Below are 17312 nucleotides of genomic sequence, written 5' to 3'. Positions count from 1 at the left end.
GGAATGAGTACATTGTAAATCTAGTCACTCAGAGATTTTCACTTTATATAGAGCGCTTGGTTTTACATACATTTACACTGTTCAGAAACTCTGGTATCACTAAAATTATGACATGCAGCTCAGATATTTCAAAGCAAAAAATAATGTCACACAACACAGTGCCATTCATACAAACGCTACACATGTACACTTGTACAAATGTACATCTTATCAGTATTGCGTGCGAGCCCACTTTCCACACTACCTTCAAATCCTGAGCTGGGGTTTGTAACAACGCTTTTCTGTTTAATCTGTCATTATATAAGATGCATAAAGAATGAGTTTCTGGGTCTGTTTGATATTGCACTAACACTCAAATTCAAAGCACCTTCAATCATTTAAAGGTATCACTAAACCAGATTATAAAGCATTTCAATGTTAGTTGAAATGTTCTCGTACGGCACATTGCAAAGCATATGAAAGAGAGATTAAGACAAATTAATCATTATGAGACAAACATTTTGGTGAAATTTTTTTATTTTTTATTTAAACATGATTATAGGCACATAAATAACTTGAGTTATACCATACCCACATCTCTTTCATTTACAACACAACATTTACATAGGGTACTCTTTAAACCATCATTTTAAGGCAAATAGTGATGGTCTTTTCAGCTATGGGTCATAAGCAAGGGAAAGAATAACTTCTAGACTGAAATGCAAATAAAGGACTGAATTCTACTCTACTTTCATTGTTATTATTTTTTGTTGTTGAATGCTTACATCAAGCTAGGTTAAATACTAATGTTCTTTAACCACTTAACCCACATTACTGATGAATCAATGTCATGCATGACATTTACCCAGTGACTCAGTGGTACACTTGAAGGACATCACTTGAGTGTCTAACTTGACATATCAAATGCAATCAAACCTTTGACACGGAGTTGTTGCATATATGCAAAAGCCAATACCACAGACTACTTGCTCAACTTAGCCTAAGTTGTGAAATCAGAGCAGCTCATGAGCAATCAGAAGGGAGCTGTGCATGGTGAAGGTTTCAAACTAACTCGGCATGGAAACTGGTGAAACATAGTGTACTCTTTTTCAGTGTGCAAGAATGTGCAAGATGCTCCCATTACGTGCTTAATAAAACACGGGTAGGGTCAGTAGGTCAGCACATTGCATGATTGGTCGGATTTGGGCCCGAGAAAATAATAGCATACATTAACAAAGTCACCTGGAAGAGGGCATACATTCAAGACTAATTGGGAGAAATGATAACTCATTTCCATATGCACCGATCTTCATCTAATTGACAACCAGAACTCTCACTCATAAGCCAAACTATTTGGTCGTTAGAGTTACACTTGGCCCATGTTCCGGCACCAAAGAAGTGCACTTCTATTGTAATCAGAGTTCTAAGTCAGGGGATGTGCCCAGCCCCCTTGATATACACTGTCCCTCAGGGTATATAAGAGATACAGAATATAAATCTTAGAGAGACAAAGACAGAGATGAGAAAGGGAAGTGATACAGGTTTGCATCAATTCAAAGATACTCTTGCATTTTTTACTTTTCTTCTATATATAGTAACCTGTGGACCAAATTTATGTGAAGTGATCACAGAAGTTGGCAGATGTTTCACAGGGCTTCAAAGTCATACCTTCAGTAGAGAAAAGATACATCCGAAGGTTTTCTTGCTAGATGATGCACTTTATATGCTTGGATGTTGGAATCTCTTGTCTGAGTATTGTTTAGTCATTCTGGCATAATTGCGGACATCCAAAATGAATTACCACCAGCGTAAGTACATTGTAGTCATTTGGTGGGAAGTGGTAGCTGGGTCTCAAGCACAGGTGGAGTGACTGATATGAAGATCAGCAAAGGAAGTGGTTGTGAGATTAAGAGTTTAGATCTAGTGTTAGTTTTTTGTCAAATGCTCAAACATGTAGTCTTGTACCATCAACACAATGAGAGAATGTTCATGACATCATTACAAACAGTCAAGCATACATGCACATATTAGTGACTTGGAAACCAGAGATGAAGCGCATACATTTTCAGCCTTTGGTATAGACTTCTTGGTTGAGTTGGGGGGGAGGGGGAGGGGATACAATTGACCTTATTATTTTCATGCCCAGGGCATCCATACCCCGTGATGCAATCCCGGATCCGCTTGAAATGTCTGGTTGGGAAACCGCACTGGCACTGATGACTGGTAGTACACACGGAGCTTCTCGACCAACTCCTTTACGACCTACGCATGAGAGAGCGACAAGTTTCATCAACATATTTGCTTTACAATACAACTCCATACCACGTTCATGATGATTAAAATGATTATCCAGTAAAATCAGACTGATGGAATGGTGGTGGTTTAATTAAGATCTGACCTAGATTAAGATCATAGCATTTTGAGAGTTCCATGTTTTTCACAAAATGGTAGTATTTTGTAGTGAATAATGTACACAAACTGTATCAGGTGATGAAGTCATGGCCTTTGTCTCCTTCTACATGTATGCACTACACACAATAGTACACTGTACATTTCCTTTTCACACAAAATCAGAAACAGTTGTATCATTTGCATCATATTTTTGTCATGCTGCAATGACAAATAAATCATAATTTATTAGTGGGGAAAGGGTTGCAGTTTCTGCATTGTCAACCAAAAACCTAATTCTCATAATATTTTTGTGCAAAAACTAGTGGACGAATTGTGTAAATATGTTATAAATATTATTCAAAACAATGTCATCTGTATTTCATGGTTTCATAGTATCGGAATGTGTCATATTGACACAATGGCATATCACTGCAGTTCTAAGTATGCCAAAGGTACTCTCTTTTAGCAAACAGACCCGAGCAATTAAGCTCTGCACAACTGTCTGAGTTCAGTATACATTGATGTTTGCCACATCAAGCTTACAGTAAAGACAGCATCAAGCAGTGAAAAAAGCTGAGCATTACTCACTTATAAGTATATCTCTGTGCGCTTTGTTCATAATCTACAAATGTACAATTGGGTAGCATGCAAAGATTTACTTGTAAGTGGGCCAGCGATAAACAAATACATTATTGGCAGTACATCATACTCACATCCGGGAATTGGTTGGATAAGTCCTCTTTCTCGTACGGGTCTTTCGAGATGTTGAACAACCAGGTGACTTTGTTGGGGACCTCCACTGGGTAGATGGGAGTAATATTCCACTCTGGTGGAGGGAACCATCGATCCATCCCTATATCATTTAGTCAAAATATTATAAAATAAAAGACGCATGTATGAAATCATCTGATATATGTAAGCTTACTATCCCTGTCATTACATACATAGGAGCAGAAAGGGAGATCAAGAACTAAAGGCAAAATGCAACAGCATGTTCAAATTGGCTTTACCATAGAATCAAAGAAACACAATGAAAGTACAAGTTTTGCCATAATCAGACACTGAATAACAAAATCAATCGAAGTTTCAACAGTAAACAAGTTTAAGTGGGACAGATATTGGTTGCAGGCACATAGGGTGAGATGACATGATGTCATCACTTTGATGGTTTGTTCACAAAGATATCATACATGTCATGGGATCTTTTTTTTTTTTTTTTTGGTCAGTAATTTAGTACCTACAGCCCCTTCAATGTAAAAATTGTAATTGCTAGAGTATTGCAACACAACGATCATTTCATGTGAATGGTGCAAGTTTTGCTATTGATGTTCCTACCAGGACTAAAAATTCAGCAAAAATTCATGTCAACAGCAGACCAGTGAGGCAAAAAAAGCATCACATAATCTATTTTGACATATGGTTGTAAAACATACACACTCTCCCTGAAACACAGTTACCACAAAGTCACCTGCCTTTTACATTTGTGTGTGTGCATTTTTTTTATTGTTTAAGAGAAATTTTCCAACAACAATTATGTGGAATCAGCAAATGCAGAAAGATTAGAAAAATACTTGAGGAAAATTTGTTGGACAAAAATCTGTTCACAAGTTATGAATGGAATTCAAGGAAATACAAGCTCCACCGGCTGTGGGTTTCACTCACAGGCAGAGGTAAAAAGGAACATGGAATTAAGCAAAACTTGACACTTTGTTAAGTTAAAGCATATTGTCCAATTTTTTCGAACTTTCACAAAGTGTTTTACTAATCTCTCTGCATCTGCTGAAGCAATGTACATGTTTGGGGAGCCTTTTGCTTTAACCATTTGTGTGCTTCAAGTATGAATTGGTGTAGAAAACCCTATTGCATTATACATACTGTCCAAAGTCCACGCCACAGAGCGGGTTAATTGATGGGGGAGGTATTGGGAAGGAAGGAAAGAAGAACAGTGAAAGGAGACTGGCCTTTCTTGCCTGGCATTCCTGTCAAAAGTTTCCAGTCCCCAACTCTGATAGCTGCGCGCATATCTGTGGAGAACTCGTCAGCCATCTCTGGATATTTGCCGATGGGGTAGATCATGTCTGTATCGTCGTCGTAACCGTACTGGTGGTCAGCCCTGATGTAGGGGTCAATGTTGTGGAGCAGTTCCATCCTTGGTGATGGCCCACCTTTCCTTTAGTGTGAGAAAAAAATGGGAGACTTCAGGCTCTCATCAGCATCAGAGTATTTGGTCCCTCACAAGCCCATGCACATAGAGCTGTAGATATACTGGTAACTTGCCAAGTTTTTAAATCAGCATTCAGTTTATTCATTCAAACTTTACCTGGTTGCAAATTAGCAAGCCCACTCATGTGTAGCAATGAGCTCAGATTAACATGAAGGTCATGATGACACAAAATGGTATAGGGGATGAGATATTTCAAATACCTTGACAATCAATTTCCACACATCTGTGCAAATTGACAAAGAAAGAACTCTGCAGCATGCATGTCTGCAAATTGTCAAACAAAGCACAAAGGTTAAGAGTCTTCATTTTGCTCTGGAAATGTGCTCAATACTTCACAAAGACTGTTTCTGCTTAATTCCTTTAGCCCTTTGCTGTTACTTCATGCATATCATGACAATGTTTTGTCTTTCTGCCACCTTTCCTTACATTCAACCCTCTCTCTGCTCACTCATTCCAAAGAACCAACAGCAAATTTTGTCAGTGCATGAGTATACTCACAAGCATCCTCATGTTAAAGTCACTATTGGACTTTAACACAATGATCAACAATTTTCCATTGGCCCCATAATAATGGCTTACAGTTTGGTTCCTGCACACCCTTTCATTTTTCATAATTTCTGTCTTTTTGGAGCTGACATTAATGGTTGTCATCAATACCGTTATTTCACACAGATTTTTCCTCATTGGTCACTAGTCAGAAGCAAAGTTTCTTGTTTCTGGCCACTAACTGAAGAGTACAGAATCACAGTCTGATGAATGCAACTTGAGTTGGTTGACTATCAGGTCAGTGTCACACATGTTGGGCAAGATCCAATGAGGCAAGATTGTACAATGAGAGAACCAAGCTCAGAGCTTTCTAATAGCACAAAGCTGGCCATTTGATGTCGCTGCCATGCAGTCACAAGTCAGTGTCCAAGTCGGTCTGGAAAGTGTCAAGTCAATCGGATGTATGTTTTAGACATGTGTTGTGTGACTATTTGGCATGTCCAGCTGACAGTTTGTCAATTTGTGATGATCAAACAGTCATCAGACAGGTTAACGTGAGTCTTGCTTAGTTCTGGGGTTCTTCTCCTATGGCACTGGTATTTGAGCCTAGGTGGGGTGAGTCTCTGGAGCTTGTCAATCAGATTTCATCAGAATACAAAACAAGGAAAAGCAGAAATTATGCAGTGCGTAATATATGTCCCCGCCGGAAGTAGCATTTAGTAGCTAAATGTACAATATAGGTAAAAAGATCAAGGTCAAAGGTCAAAATTCTATACCGTTTTGAAGCCCTCACCTAGTGCCATCACATCAAGCAAACGGAATCGAAATCGGGTTAGAAATGGCAAAGGAGTAGCATTTTGTTGCCAATGTACAATATAGGTAAAAAATCAAGGTCAAAGGTCAAAGTCAAAGGTCAAAATTCTGTGTAGATTAGTTTTGAAGCCCTCACCTAGTGCCATCACATAAAGCAAACGGAATCGAAATCGGGTTACAAATGGCGAAGCAGTAGCATTTGGTAGCAAAATGTACAATACAGGTCAAAAATCAAGGTCAGAGGTAAAAGAAGTCAAAGGTCAAAATTCTGTGTAGAAGTTTTGAAGCCCTCACCTAGTGCCATCACTTAAAGCAAACGGAACTGAAATCGGGTTACAAATGGCGAAGGAGTAGCATTTTGTAGCAAAATGTACAATATAGGTAAAAAATCAAGGTCAAAGGTCAAAGAAGTCAAAGGTCAAAATTCTGTGTAGAAGTTTTGAAGCCCTCACCTAGTGCCATCACATAAAGCAAACGGAATCGAAATCGGGTTAGCAATGGTGAAGGAGTAGCATTTTGTAGGCAATGTACAATATAGGTCAGAAATCAAGGTCAAAGGTCAAAGAAGTCAAAGGTCAAAATTCTGTGTAGAAGTTTTGAAGCCCTCACCTAGTGCCATCACATACAGCAAACGGAATTGAAATCGGGTTAGCAATGGTGAAGGAGTAGCATTTTGTAGGCAATGTACAATATAGGTCAAAAATCAAGGTCAAAGGTAAAAGAAGTCAAAGGTCAAAATTCTGTGTAGAAGTTTTGAAGCCCTCACCTAGTGCCATCATATAAAACAAACGGAATCAAAATCGGGTTAGAAATGGCGAAGGAGTAGCATTTTGAAGCAAAATGTACAATATAGGTCAAAGGTCAAGGTCAAAGGTCACAATTGAAATTCTGTATAGAAGTTTCAAAGCTCCCAAGTAGTGCTATCATATAAAGCAAACAGAATCAAAATCGGGTTAGAAATGGCGGAGTAGCATTTTGAACATTTTGATCACACACGGACGCACAGACGGACGGACGGACGGACAGACGGACACACAGACACACACACGTACGGAGCCCGTTTCATAGTCCCCTGCTTGAACTCGTTCGGCAGGGACAAATATGTGCAGTATGGGGATCAGATTAGCATAAGATGGTCAGTGGAATGTGGGCTTTCAGAAACATCAGCTAAAAGCAGACGACAATCACCTGCAGCATGATATACTGCACTTCACAAAATCAGAAAAAGGCTAAAGATTGTGTGCGTAAGTACACACTTGTGCAAATCCTTGACTACTCACATGAAAGATTATGAGGAATGTTAACTCACATGAGGGTGTCCCACATGTCATAGCTATCCAGCTTCAGGCCAGATGTGTTGCCACCAGCGATTCCCCTGATGAGTGTTGGAAACCAGTCGCTAATGTGCATGAACTGCCGGCTCTCTGTGCCTCGCACAGCTGCAGGTACCTGTGGACCGGTGATGAATCCAATGCCTCGTACCCCTCCTTCCCATAAGGTGTTTTTCACGCCCCTAAGGGGCCAGTTGACTCCTTGCTTGCCATGTGATCCACCATTATCTGCAATGACGATTGGAAACAATGAAACAATAGGTATTAGTAGGTATAGGATATTATCTGTGCTGATATCATCATAAACTAAATGCAAATAGTTGCAATATCAAAGTTATTGGTTGGGATTTGATATCAAGCATGAATTTGACAACTGAGGACACTGAGCTGCAGGGATGTATCCTTTTGATGGGGATGCTTCAATTACTCACTAAAACAATGAAACACAAGCAATAATTACCAGTATGACAACTTTGATTGAAAAATACTGACAGGATAATGAATTATTGAATGTGGCATTCTTCACTCTGCTTTTTAAAGTTTTTATTTCATGCATTCCTATCACGTACCAGCTTAATGTAACAGCCTCTCTCCTCTAAAATCCATTTCTTGTATGATTAGTAATAATTTTTTTTAAAAAGCCACCATGGAGTTTACCCTGGAGCACGCATGTAGCTCTATGGTCTCACTGAGCAATGTTGTGTGTGATCATAGACCCCTGTTATACGAAAAAGCTGACCTGAGGTCGGCCTCAGGTCGGCCTCAGGTCAGCTTTTTCGTGTGTGTATTAAAACGGTCACACAAAAGTGGGGCCGGCCACCTCTGGAGGTGGTCTGAGGGCTATATGTGTAAACGGTACTGGGCACGAGGCCGGCTTTCGGAGCTGCGGGTTGACTGGTCACATGACCTTCAGCAGGGGCGAGAGCACGGTGGAGTATCGAAACCAAATTCACTGAGCGAAATATTTGTTTACTTAAAGGGCGCTCCTAGGGGAGAGGAGGGAAAGGCAACGTGAGGCCGGCCCATGTGTAAGCAGGGTCCATGAGGATTGTTGTGGTTGAGCTGGCCCCAAAGCTCATGTGTAAATGGTCCGCAAAGCAGCCTCTTGCAGGCCGGCCTTGGGCCGGCCACAAAAAGCAGGCCTCAGGCCGCCTTTCATGTGTAACAGGGATCATATGCCCTCTGGTAGGAGGTGCACTCTGTCCCTCAGATTTTCATAGAACAAAGTAGAAGGAGGATTTAACCCGTTGACCGACTGACTTTGCTACAACACGCATTTCCCATAGACACTTGCCCAAGTATACGGTACTCGAAACTCGTCCTCAACAGGTTAAAGGACAAGTTAACCTTTATATACATAAGGATTGACAGGATGCATCAATATAAGTAAAACGTATCAGGCGAAGTAGGGGAAGTAGGAGTCTTCTCATCCAGTATGAGTAGTGACTGCATAATAAACATTCATAACGTTTGAACAGATACTTAAAGTTTCGTATGGAGTCATAAAGGGGCCTGCTTACATGACCTTTCAACCCTAGTAGAAACTTTGTCAGAAGCTAAATTGCAAACAGGCTTATCATATATAAGGACTTCACACAATTAATAACAGTCAGGGGAGGGCTGGGACACAGAACAAAGAAAAACAAAAGGAATGGGTTGAAAGTCATGGGCTCCGGCCCATGATGGGTAGGGAGCCCAACAATTAAAGGGAGGGGGATTAAAGCAGAATTGGTGGACAGACAAAAGGCAGAAGGTCAGTTTGAGTTGAGTTTGAGTTTGAGTTTATTCATAACAACATATGTACAGGAAAGTTTGAATACATGTTTATACATCAATATTAATACATCTATAGCACCCTCTGTCTAAACGATCTAAAAAACATATTGAATATAATCTATAATATATAATGGATAAATGATTATGTAATTTAAGACTATTAATAAAAAAAAGAGCTACAATATGGCAATGTTGTACACAATGAGGTTGCTAAAAGAACCAAGAAGGTAGCACAGGTGCTAGTAGGTGTTGGTCCTTTTAAACACATATTACATAATGAACTATTAAAATACATTTAGGGGGCAACTTGTGAATTAAGGATAAGGATGAATAGGGAGGCAACATCAAACAAGATAAGGAACAACAGAGGTATGAAGAATTAGGGAAAAAGTGAAATGATACCAACAGCATGAGTGGAGGGGGGGGGGGGTTGAAAACTGAAAAGCAGTGAGCCTAACCTAGTGTACCAAGAAGCGGCAACAAAATGAAAGGGAGAGTCAACCGACAAAAGCAACATATTGTAGAATGATGATAAGAAAAATGATAATAAAAATAACCATCAGAGTAGGCCTATCAATTTTAGCAATCTTTGAGATGCCCAACCAGCAAAATGTGACAAGTTGACCCAGAATTTTGAAAAATGGGGGAGTTTAGGGTCCTTGGTTTACAGGTCAGTAACAAACAGTTGCAAGATAATGCATTCTTTAATTTCCCTCTTCACAGAAGGTCTTTCAAATTTCTCCACAGGGCTTTTTACACTTGCAAAATTTTGCTTAGTCCCGTACCAATGGTGGGCTAAGGGGAGGGGGGGGGGGGGGCTTAGCCCCACCGTTGGTACCGGACTTTCCTTAGCCCATTTTCTGTTTACACTTGTTTTTAATTGCCAAAGTGGGTTAGCCCCACCGATACTCCCATACTATCTGCCCTGCTAAAAAGCATGGTGAGCACCGCAATTGCGGTGCTAACCCGCAACTGCGGTGCCAAGCAAGTGAGTGTAAACAGAACGAAGAAATAATCCTGGGCTAAGCAACGGAGACGAAGCCTGAAACACATAAAGTACTGGACTAATTATGCGAGTGCAAAAAGGTCAGTTTTCTCTTTAGCCCGGGACAAGATCTTAGTGTACGGGATTTATTAGCAAGTGTAAAAAGCTGAAAAAATTAATTGGTATGGGATTAACGATAGTCCTGGGTCAGAGAAAGTACAGGGTTAAGAAACACAAGTGTAAAAAGGGCTCAAGGATGTCTTGCCACATGAGTATTTATACAGTCCTCACTCAGCAAGTAGTTCATAAATAGAAAACAAGAAAAAGAACAGCAAGCAGAGTGGGCTGTCAACTTTCCACCTTGCAACAGTGATTTATCTCATCCTCCTATGATCTGGTATACAAAAACTTTAGCAGGGAGAGAGAGAGAGGGGGAGAGGGGATGTGGGTGGGGGATGGTTATAGATAGGGGAAGAGAGAGGGAGGCAGAGTTAAGATAACAAGAGATTACAAAGATGGTGATCCCAGCTCACTGGGCAATTCCTCTGCCTTATATCAATCACAGCCTATTATATGCCCTAGCATCTCCACTTATCTCTGGTTGGGGAATTAGGTGTGGGGATTGTGTTCAAAACAGAAACTCCCCTGTTGACACCAGTGGGGAGTACAAAAAGCTCTCACAAGCTAGATTTCAGTTCATTTGTGGAAGAGAAAGCATCCAGGCAGGGAGGTGCTATAGCACCTCCCTGATCCAGGTGAGAAGAAACAACACCCACTTGATCACATAGGATTTTCTGTGACAGCCTTAAGAGTGGGGCTGTGAAAAGTGAAATGGATAGCAAGGGCGGCTAGCTGTGGCCTATTCCAGACACAGGACTTTCAGTACGCCAATGGAGCTACAAACAAATAGCTCCATGGTAGGCCTTTTATTATTTTTTGGATAGTTTATAGTATGCTTGACCTGTCTCATCTAATTGCTGGTTTGCTGTCATTTCACAATGCTTCAAGAGGACAGAGGTAATCATGAATTCCTACTTTTTTTTTCATTTATCCATCCACTCTTCACCTTAAGTTTTGTGCCATTTTCGACAGCTATAGGCATCATTCATTTCTAGTTCATGAATCACAGTTGCATCGCAAATTTAACAACACGTGAAAATGTCACCATTAATAGAGCATTTATGATAGCAATGGAGTGTCAATTCGCAAAACATCTCGTAAAAATGTCTGTGACCTCCTCATTCATGAAAATAACAGCTTATACAGTTATTCTTTTATATCCTGTTTTTAGAACTTTAAATGTATCACAATATATGTACTCTCATTTGACTTAGATTTGTTAAAGCGGGCCATGGACAATATCCAGCCATTTTCAGGTGAGTAAAAAGATTAAACTCATCCAATTTGTTCCACCCTCTCAAGTCATCCAGTGAAGAGCAGTGAACATGTAGGCCTAGTGTTAAAAAATATTTCCAATTGCTTCATGATTTTTGTGGGACTCTGCAAAAACAATCTTGAATTTGTGATACATAACTCACAACAGGCTTCAGTCAAAGAAACTCTGATGGGGTGATCTACCCTACATTCATATATTCACATGCGTGAATCATCAAACTCAGGCAGATCTTACAGTACTCACATCGCCTCGCACCACCTTGAATTTTTAACACTCCGTAGAAACATGCTCATGGTTAGAGGGCATTACATAATAGTGATACCAAATGAATGCTTTCCTTTCTCCCAGTGAGAAAGTAAGATCAAAGTATGAGATTGAATACTGTATGCGCCGTTATTTTCGCGAGGGTTTTATTTTCGCGATCTTCGGGCTGATCGCGAAATCAAAGACACGCGAAAATATTACCATGTCATACCTTATGTGCAAATTGATGACAAAATGCATCCAATGCTGGCCGGACCAGAACGCGGCTGTTACATCAGCCAGTACGTACACATACTATACAAGCGTATTACTAGTACGTACGTTATGGTGCGACCGATTGTGGAAGTGCAGTACGATGCTAAACGTGCATTAAAATGTGCAATCTCCGTGCTACCCTACGTTACCCTACGCGAACAAACACCAGCTCGACGTGGTTGGGTACACGGGTGACGCCTAGGGATGCATACAGGGATGTAGCCCGACCAGACGCCGTGTGCGCAGCTAGGTGTAGCTAGCGTGACACTTGTGTACAGCGACAGGGCCGTGTATATAGGATGCATGTAAAACTTTCGCTAGCGCAGCTCTGAAACTTTGTCGCCTATTTGTTGCAACATTTGGTAGGTATTGAGTATATGTGAATGCCGTAATTGTTTCATTTTATAAATCTTCTACTGTGTCGTTCTGTTTTCATGTTTGGGAGTCACAATGCAAATGGAAAAACGTTACGAGTACGTTGGCAAGTGTTTGAACGTGTTTCTCGGGCTTGGCAGTAGACCCTACTACTACTATCAATCGCGAATTTAACAACACGCGAAAATGCCACTGATACTGTGATTCGCGAAAATATCTGTACGCGAAAATATTGACGTATACAGTAAGCGATTTTAGAGTGTACTGGATTTTTTTTTTCTGTAATTCAGAATGAAGTTGATTGCCATTGGTAGTTGCAGTCTTATATGTCAATGTATATTTTGGTTGGATATTTGATTGAGTTTCAGCTTCTTGATTGATCTTCTGATATGCCCACTGCTGCCTGTGTCAGTGTAGGGGAAAACACGGTCATCAACGCGATCACCTGCACTTGGAAGAGCCACTTGTGTTCTGTTGGGGAGGCTCTGGTGGTAAGTTAACCCTGTACGATTGTAAAAGTACTAAGACAGTGACTGCGCTGGATTCAGAGACGTTTGTCATGATAGGGCAGTCACAAGGGTTGAGGTGGCCAGTCGATGTGCAGTTATCATGCGCTAGTTCCAGTCGTTTATTTGAGTGCATAATCTGGTTCGATATTTTGATTGAGTTTCAGCTCCTGCTTATAGATCTTCCAGTGCCAGAAGGAAAAGCACTGTCATCAATGTGATCACCTGCATTTGGAAGTGGCACTTGTGTTTAGCCGATGAGGCTCTGGTGGTAAGTTATTAACCCTGTACGAATGTAAAAGTACTAAGACAGTGACTACAATGTACGATGGATTCAGAGAAGTTAGCGGAGTCACAAGGGTTGAGGGGGTCAGTCGATGTGCGGTTATCATGCTAGTACCTGCAGTCTTAATTTCAGTGTATAATCTGGTTAGATATTTTGATTTGAGTTTCAGCTTCTGGTTAGATCTTCCAGTGCCAGCAGGGAAAGCACTGTCATCAACATGATTGTTTCAATTTGGAAGTGACACTTGTGTTCTGCTGATAAGGCTTTGGTGGTAACCCTGTACAAGTGTAAAACAGAGATTGCGATGGATTCAAACAGGTTAGTCACAATAGAGCACACACCCAAGAGTTGGAGGGGCCAGGGTTGCAGGAGTTTATAAAGGCGTAACAGGATAGGGCGGGAAGGGGCATGCATAGAAGAGCAGTAGAGAATGAAGGAAGAGGAGGAATGGACTATTCAAATTGAAACAGATAATAGAATGGGTGGGGCTAGAAGAGGGAGATATTTAGTAGGGAGTTTTCGATTGGGTGAACGAGAAGAGCGTGCCGCCGAGCGCAACCGTACGTCAAGGCGTCACGTCTGTACGTTGACCCGCTGCTAAAACACAGTTCGATTTCGGGCGTCACGTCTCATAGCATTTGTAGGAGGCAACCTGTGCCTTATGGATGCTATGTGGAATTTGTGACTTGCTTCTGTACTTGTAATATTTATTTTGTCTTTGACTATAGATGCCGAATAAGTATCCTGGGATGGATTTTGTGGATTTTAAAACATGATGCATGGTAAGACTACAAGGTAAATGCATAGCACCAGGCTAAGCACCGAGATGTGATTGCGTACAGCATTACGTGTAAATGCATGTGTGGGACTACGGTATGCAGTTGCAAAGTGCAAAACAGTGAAAGCGGGCAAATAAATTGGGTAACAGAGGCTGTAGTTTGTATGTCAGCGCTGCTGCTGTGACGTATCAAGATCATAAGCTTTCATGTAATTAGAATATCAATATTCTCTCGAAAGAAAAAGGAAAACAGGTGAACTTGGAGCACGGATCTCCTGAGAGTCATCATGCTCTTTCGCATGATTTTCGTCTATTGCGAGAGGAGTGTGACGTCATAGATACACATTGTAAGGTGGGTTGAGCACGGTGCAACCGATTTAGGTGGACGGTGATGACCAGTGAACGCGTTCGAAAATTGTGCGATGAGCCGGGGGGGGTCGACACTGACGCATGCGCAGTACGTAAAAACTACATCATAACAGGGTGACGCCTGGCTCAACGTGCAAATCGAAAAGTCCCTAGTCACAGAGCTTGAGCAAATATGGTACAGGCACAAAAATTTCCAGCATGTACGTCAGTGTGGAAAGGATAATTTAGATGTGGATTTACCTATTGTACATTTGAGCAGTATGCTAATATTCAGCAATAGCCACAGGATGTGTGGGCTATTCATTTACATACATTGTACTCGTGGCTAGATGACAAGGCTCAAGGCTACATAACTACAAGTAGTTATTTACCAATAATATTGAATTGTCATCTTACATTGGGAATATGTATATCCACCCACAGTAAAATGGGAAATAATTGCATGCATTTTATTTTTACAAATTTTTTCAAGAGCCCAGATTTACAATATTTTAATGCACACAGAAGTTCTTGACATAACTTCTGTGTGCATTAACATTTTATGAATTGAATGCCAGTGGAAATCTGTGAAAATTTCATGCTATGAAAAAGCCATGGGCTCAAATTTCCAAAAATTTTATGCTGTGGACATGCATATCTTGTTCATAGTAATAGGAAAATCATTCAATATGGAGGAGGCAAGCAGTCACTAAGTTTTATTACCTCCGCCAAGGGAGGAGGTTATGTTTTCTTTACCGTTGGGTTGTTCGTTAGTTTGTTCGTTTGCCGTGTGCAAAATAACTCAAAAAGTAGTGAACGGATTGGAATGAAACTTGCAGGAAAGTTTGAAAATGACACAAGTAACAAACGATTAACTTTTGGTAGTGACCTGAGAATTTTTGGGGAATTTATGAAGGATTTTTGATGTTTTGGCAGGCAGGGTCAATGAACTTTGGAGTTCAGGTTGCGCGTATTTGAGGTTTGCCTGCGTGCACTAAAGTGCATGCTCTAGTTTCTGCTGGGGCGAGGCAAGTTTGGTGGACTTTGATTCATCTAGTCTTGAGTCATCTCGTAAATGGAGAAATTTTAGGATTTGACCTCCAGCCAATTTATCATGAACTAAGCAAATAATTGCCCCATCATGCATCATCCTTGTACAAAGTTTGGTGAAATTTACTTAATCCAGTCTTGAGTTATTGCGTAAACAGATACAATTTCATGATTAGACCATGATCTTTGACCTATAACCCTGGCCGATATTACCCAAAATCAAGTAATTGCCCCATCATACTTTATACCTGGACCAAGTTTGGTAAGAATTCACTCAATAATACAATTGGGGACGTACGGACAACCCGAAAACATAATGCCTCTGGCACCTTTTGTGCGGGGGCATAATTAGTAAAATTGAAGCATTTTAAACTTGTTTTTGACCCTTAAATTACATAGGGAATCACTGATGGGCAATTAATGCATAGATATGTACATTTCATGATGATATCTTGAACCACTTCAGAGATATCGATGAAGAAGTGAAATGTACATGTAGCCTTTCAACTTGACCTTTAAACTTTGAAACTTTTGACTTTCAGCCAAAAACTTTCTTAGAGAATTTCTATTTGGCAATACATGTAAACACTGAGTTTCAAGAAAAAACCTCAATAGTGAATCTTACAGAGTTCATCTTGACCTTTTGATCCTTGATCATTGACCCTGTGACCCCAAAATACCAAAGAGAATCATTGTCAGGCAGTACATGCACATGTTCTAAGATCCATGATGATACTGCGGGCCATTTCTCAAATATGGAGTAACAAGTGCAATTTTAGCACTTTTACATGAACTTTGACCTTTGACCTCACATTCCATAACTCTCTCTACAGAATTTTTCTTGGGTAATACCTGTTTACACTAACTTTCAAGGAAATACCTTCAGGCATAGCAACAGATATGGGGAAAATTGTGAAATTTCATACATTTTAATCTTGATGTTTGACCCATTTGGTCTTGAGCATGTGTGCCCAAAAATTGATAGGCACAACCTCCTCCACACATACAGTACATATGTGACCCTGCATCACAAAACAAACAAGGAAAAGTAGAAATTATGCGGTGCATGATATAATCCCCGCCGGAAGTTTAAATCTTTAGACTGGCATCAATGAGCTTGTTGCAGCTAAAGATATGCATATTATTTAAGTAGTATTTTGTTATTGAAGCCCTCACCTAGTGCCATCACATAAAGCAAACGGAATCGAAATCAGGTGAGAAATGGCGAAGGTGTACATTTTGTAGCCAATGTACAATAAGGTCAAAAATCAAGGTCAAAGGTCAAAGAAGTCAAAGGTCAAAATTCTGTGTAGAATTTTTGAAGCCCTCACCTAGTGCCATCACATAAAGCAAACGGTAGCATTTTGTAGCAAAATGTACAATATAGGTCAAAGGTCAAGGTCAAAGGTCACAACTGAAATTCTGTGTAGAAGTTTCAAAGCGCCCATGTAGTGCTATCATATAAAGCAAACAGAATCAAAATTGGCTCATAAATGACAGAGAAGTAGCAAATTGAACATTTTGATCACACACACACACGGACACACACACATACGGAGCCCATTTCATAGTCCCCTGCTCGAACTCGTTCGGCGGGGATTTTTAGTTAAGAGCAGATTCTGAAAGAGCAGACTCTATGCTTTAAAATGATGTACAGTTCAATTAGATTGGACTCTCCTAACCTATGTAAATACTGGAAAGAAAGCACGCATTTTGGAAAAGTGTCAACTGAGATAAGAGGCTCTGAAGTATAGGGTCTATCTGTCTATTCAAGCGCATTATCTTTACCAAACCATGCTAGCTGTGCGATTAATGGGACAACTAGAAATGTCACTATGGCGACTGGTATGCCTCCGCCATAATGCATGATTCTCCTAATAGGTCTAAATAGTACATAGTGGACAATGTGTGATTACATTTTCACAAATTGGCAAAATGTTGAAATGACAAGTTTGTCACAAATGTGTTGGATGCTCACCTTCCTTGACCTAGGTTTAAGTGGATGAATAGGAGAGCATGTATTTGGCATTTACGGACTTTAACTTGACTTTGACCCATTCATACGTTTA

General features: G+C 40.4%; 1 protein-coding gene across 1 annotated transcript in view; it reads right to left on the bottom strand.

Moving 5' to 3' along the window:
- Nucleotides 1-1797: 1797 nt before the first annotated feature.
- The window catches only part of LOC140238483 (arylsulfatase B-like), a 68827-nt gene continuing 53312 nt past the window's right edge, over nucleotides 1798-17312 (bottom strand). The window contains exons 6-9 of the mRNA XM_072318388.1: nucleotides 7203-7452; nucleotides 4332-4540; nucleotides 3084-3223; nucleotides 1798-2241 (exon numbers count right to left, since the gene is read on the bottom strand). Coding sequence (XP_072174489.1) covers nucleotides 2116-2241; nucleotides 3084-3223; nucleotides 4332-4540; nucleotides 7203-7452 — 725 coding nt within the window. The 3' untranslated portion in view covers nucleotides 1798-2115. The remainder of the gene's footprint in view (nucleotides 2242-3083; nucleotides 3224-4331; nucleotides 4541-7202; nucleotides 7453-17312) is intronic.

The sequence above is a fragment of the Diadema setosum genome, chromosome 15 (genome assembly GCF_964275005.1).
Source record: "Diadema setosum chromosome 15, eeDiaSeto1, whole genome shotgun sequence".
Lineage (NCBI taxonomy): Eukaryota > Metazoa > Echinodermata > Echinoidea > Diadematoida > Diadematidae > Diadema > Diadema setosum.
The sequence above is the reverse complement of the archived record's forward strand: the minus strand, read 5'-3'. Positions and strand labels throughout refer to the sequence as shown.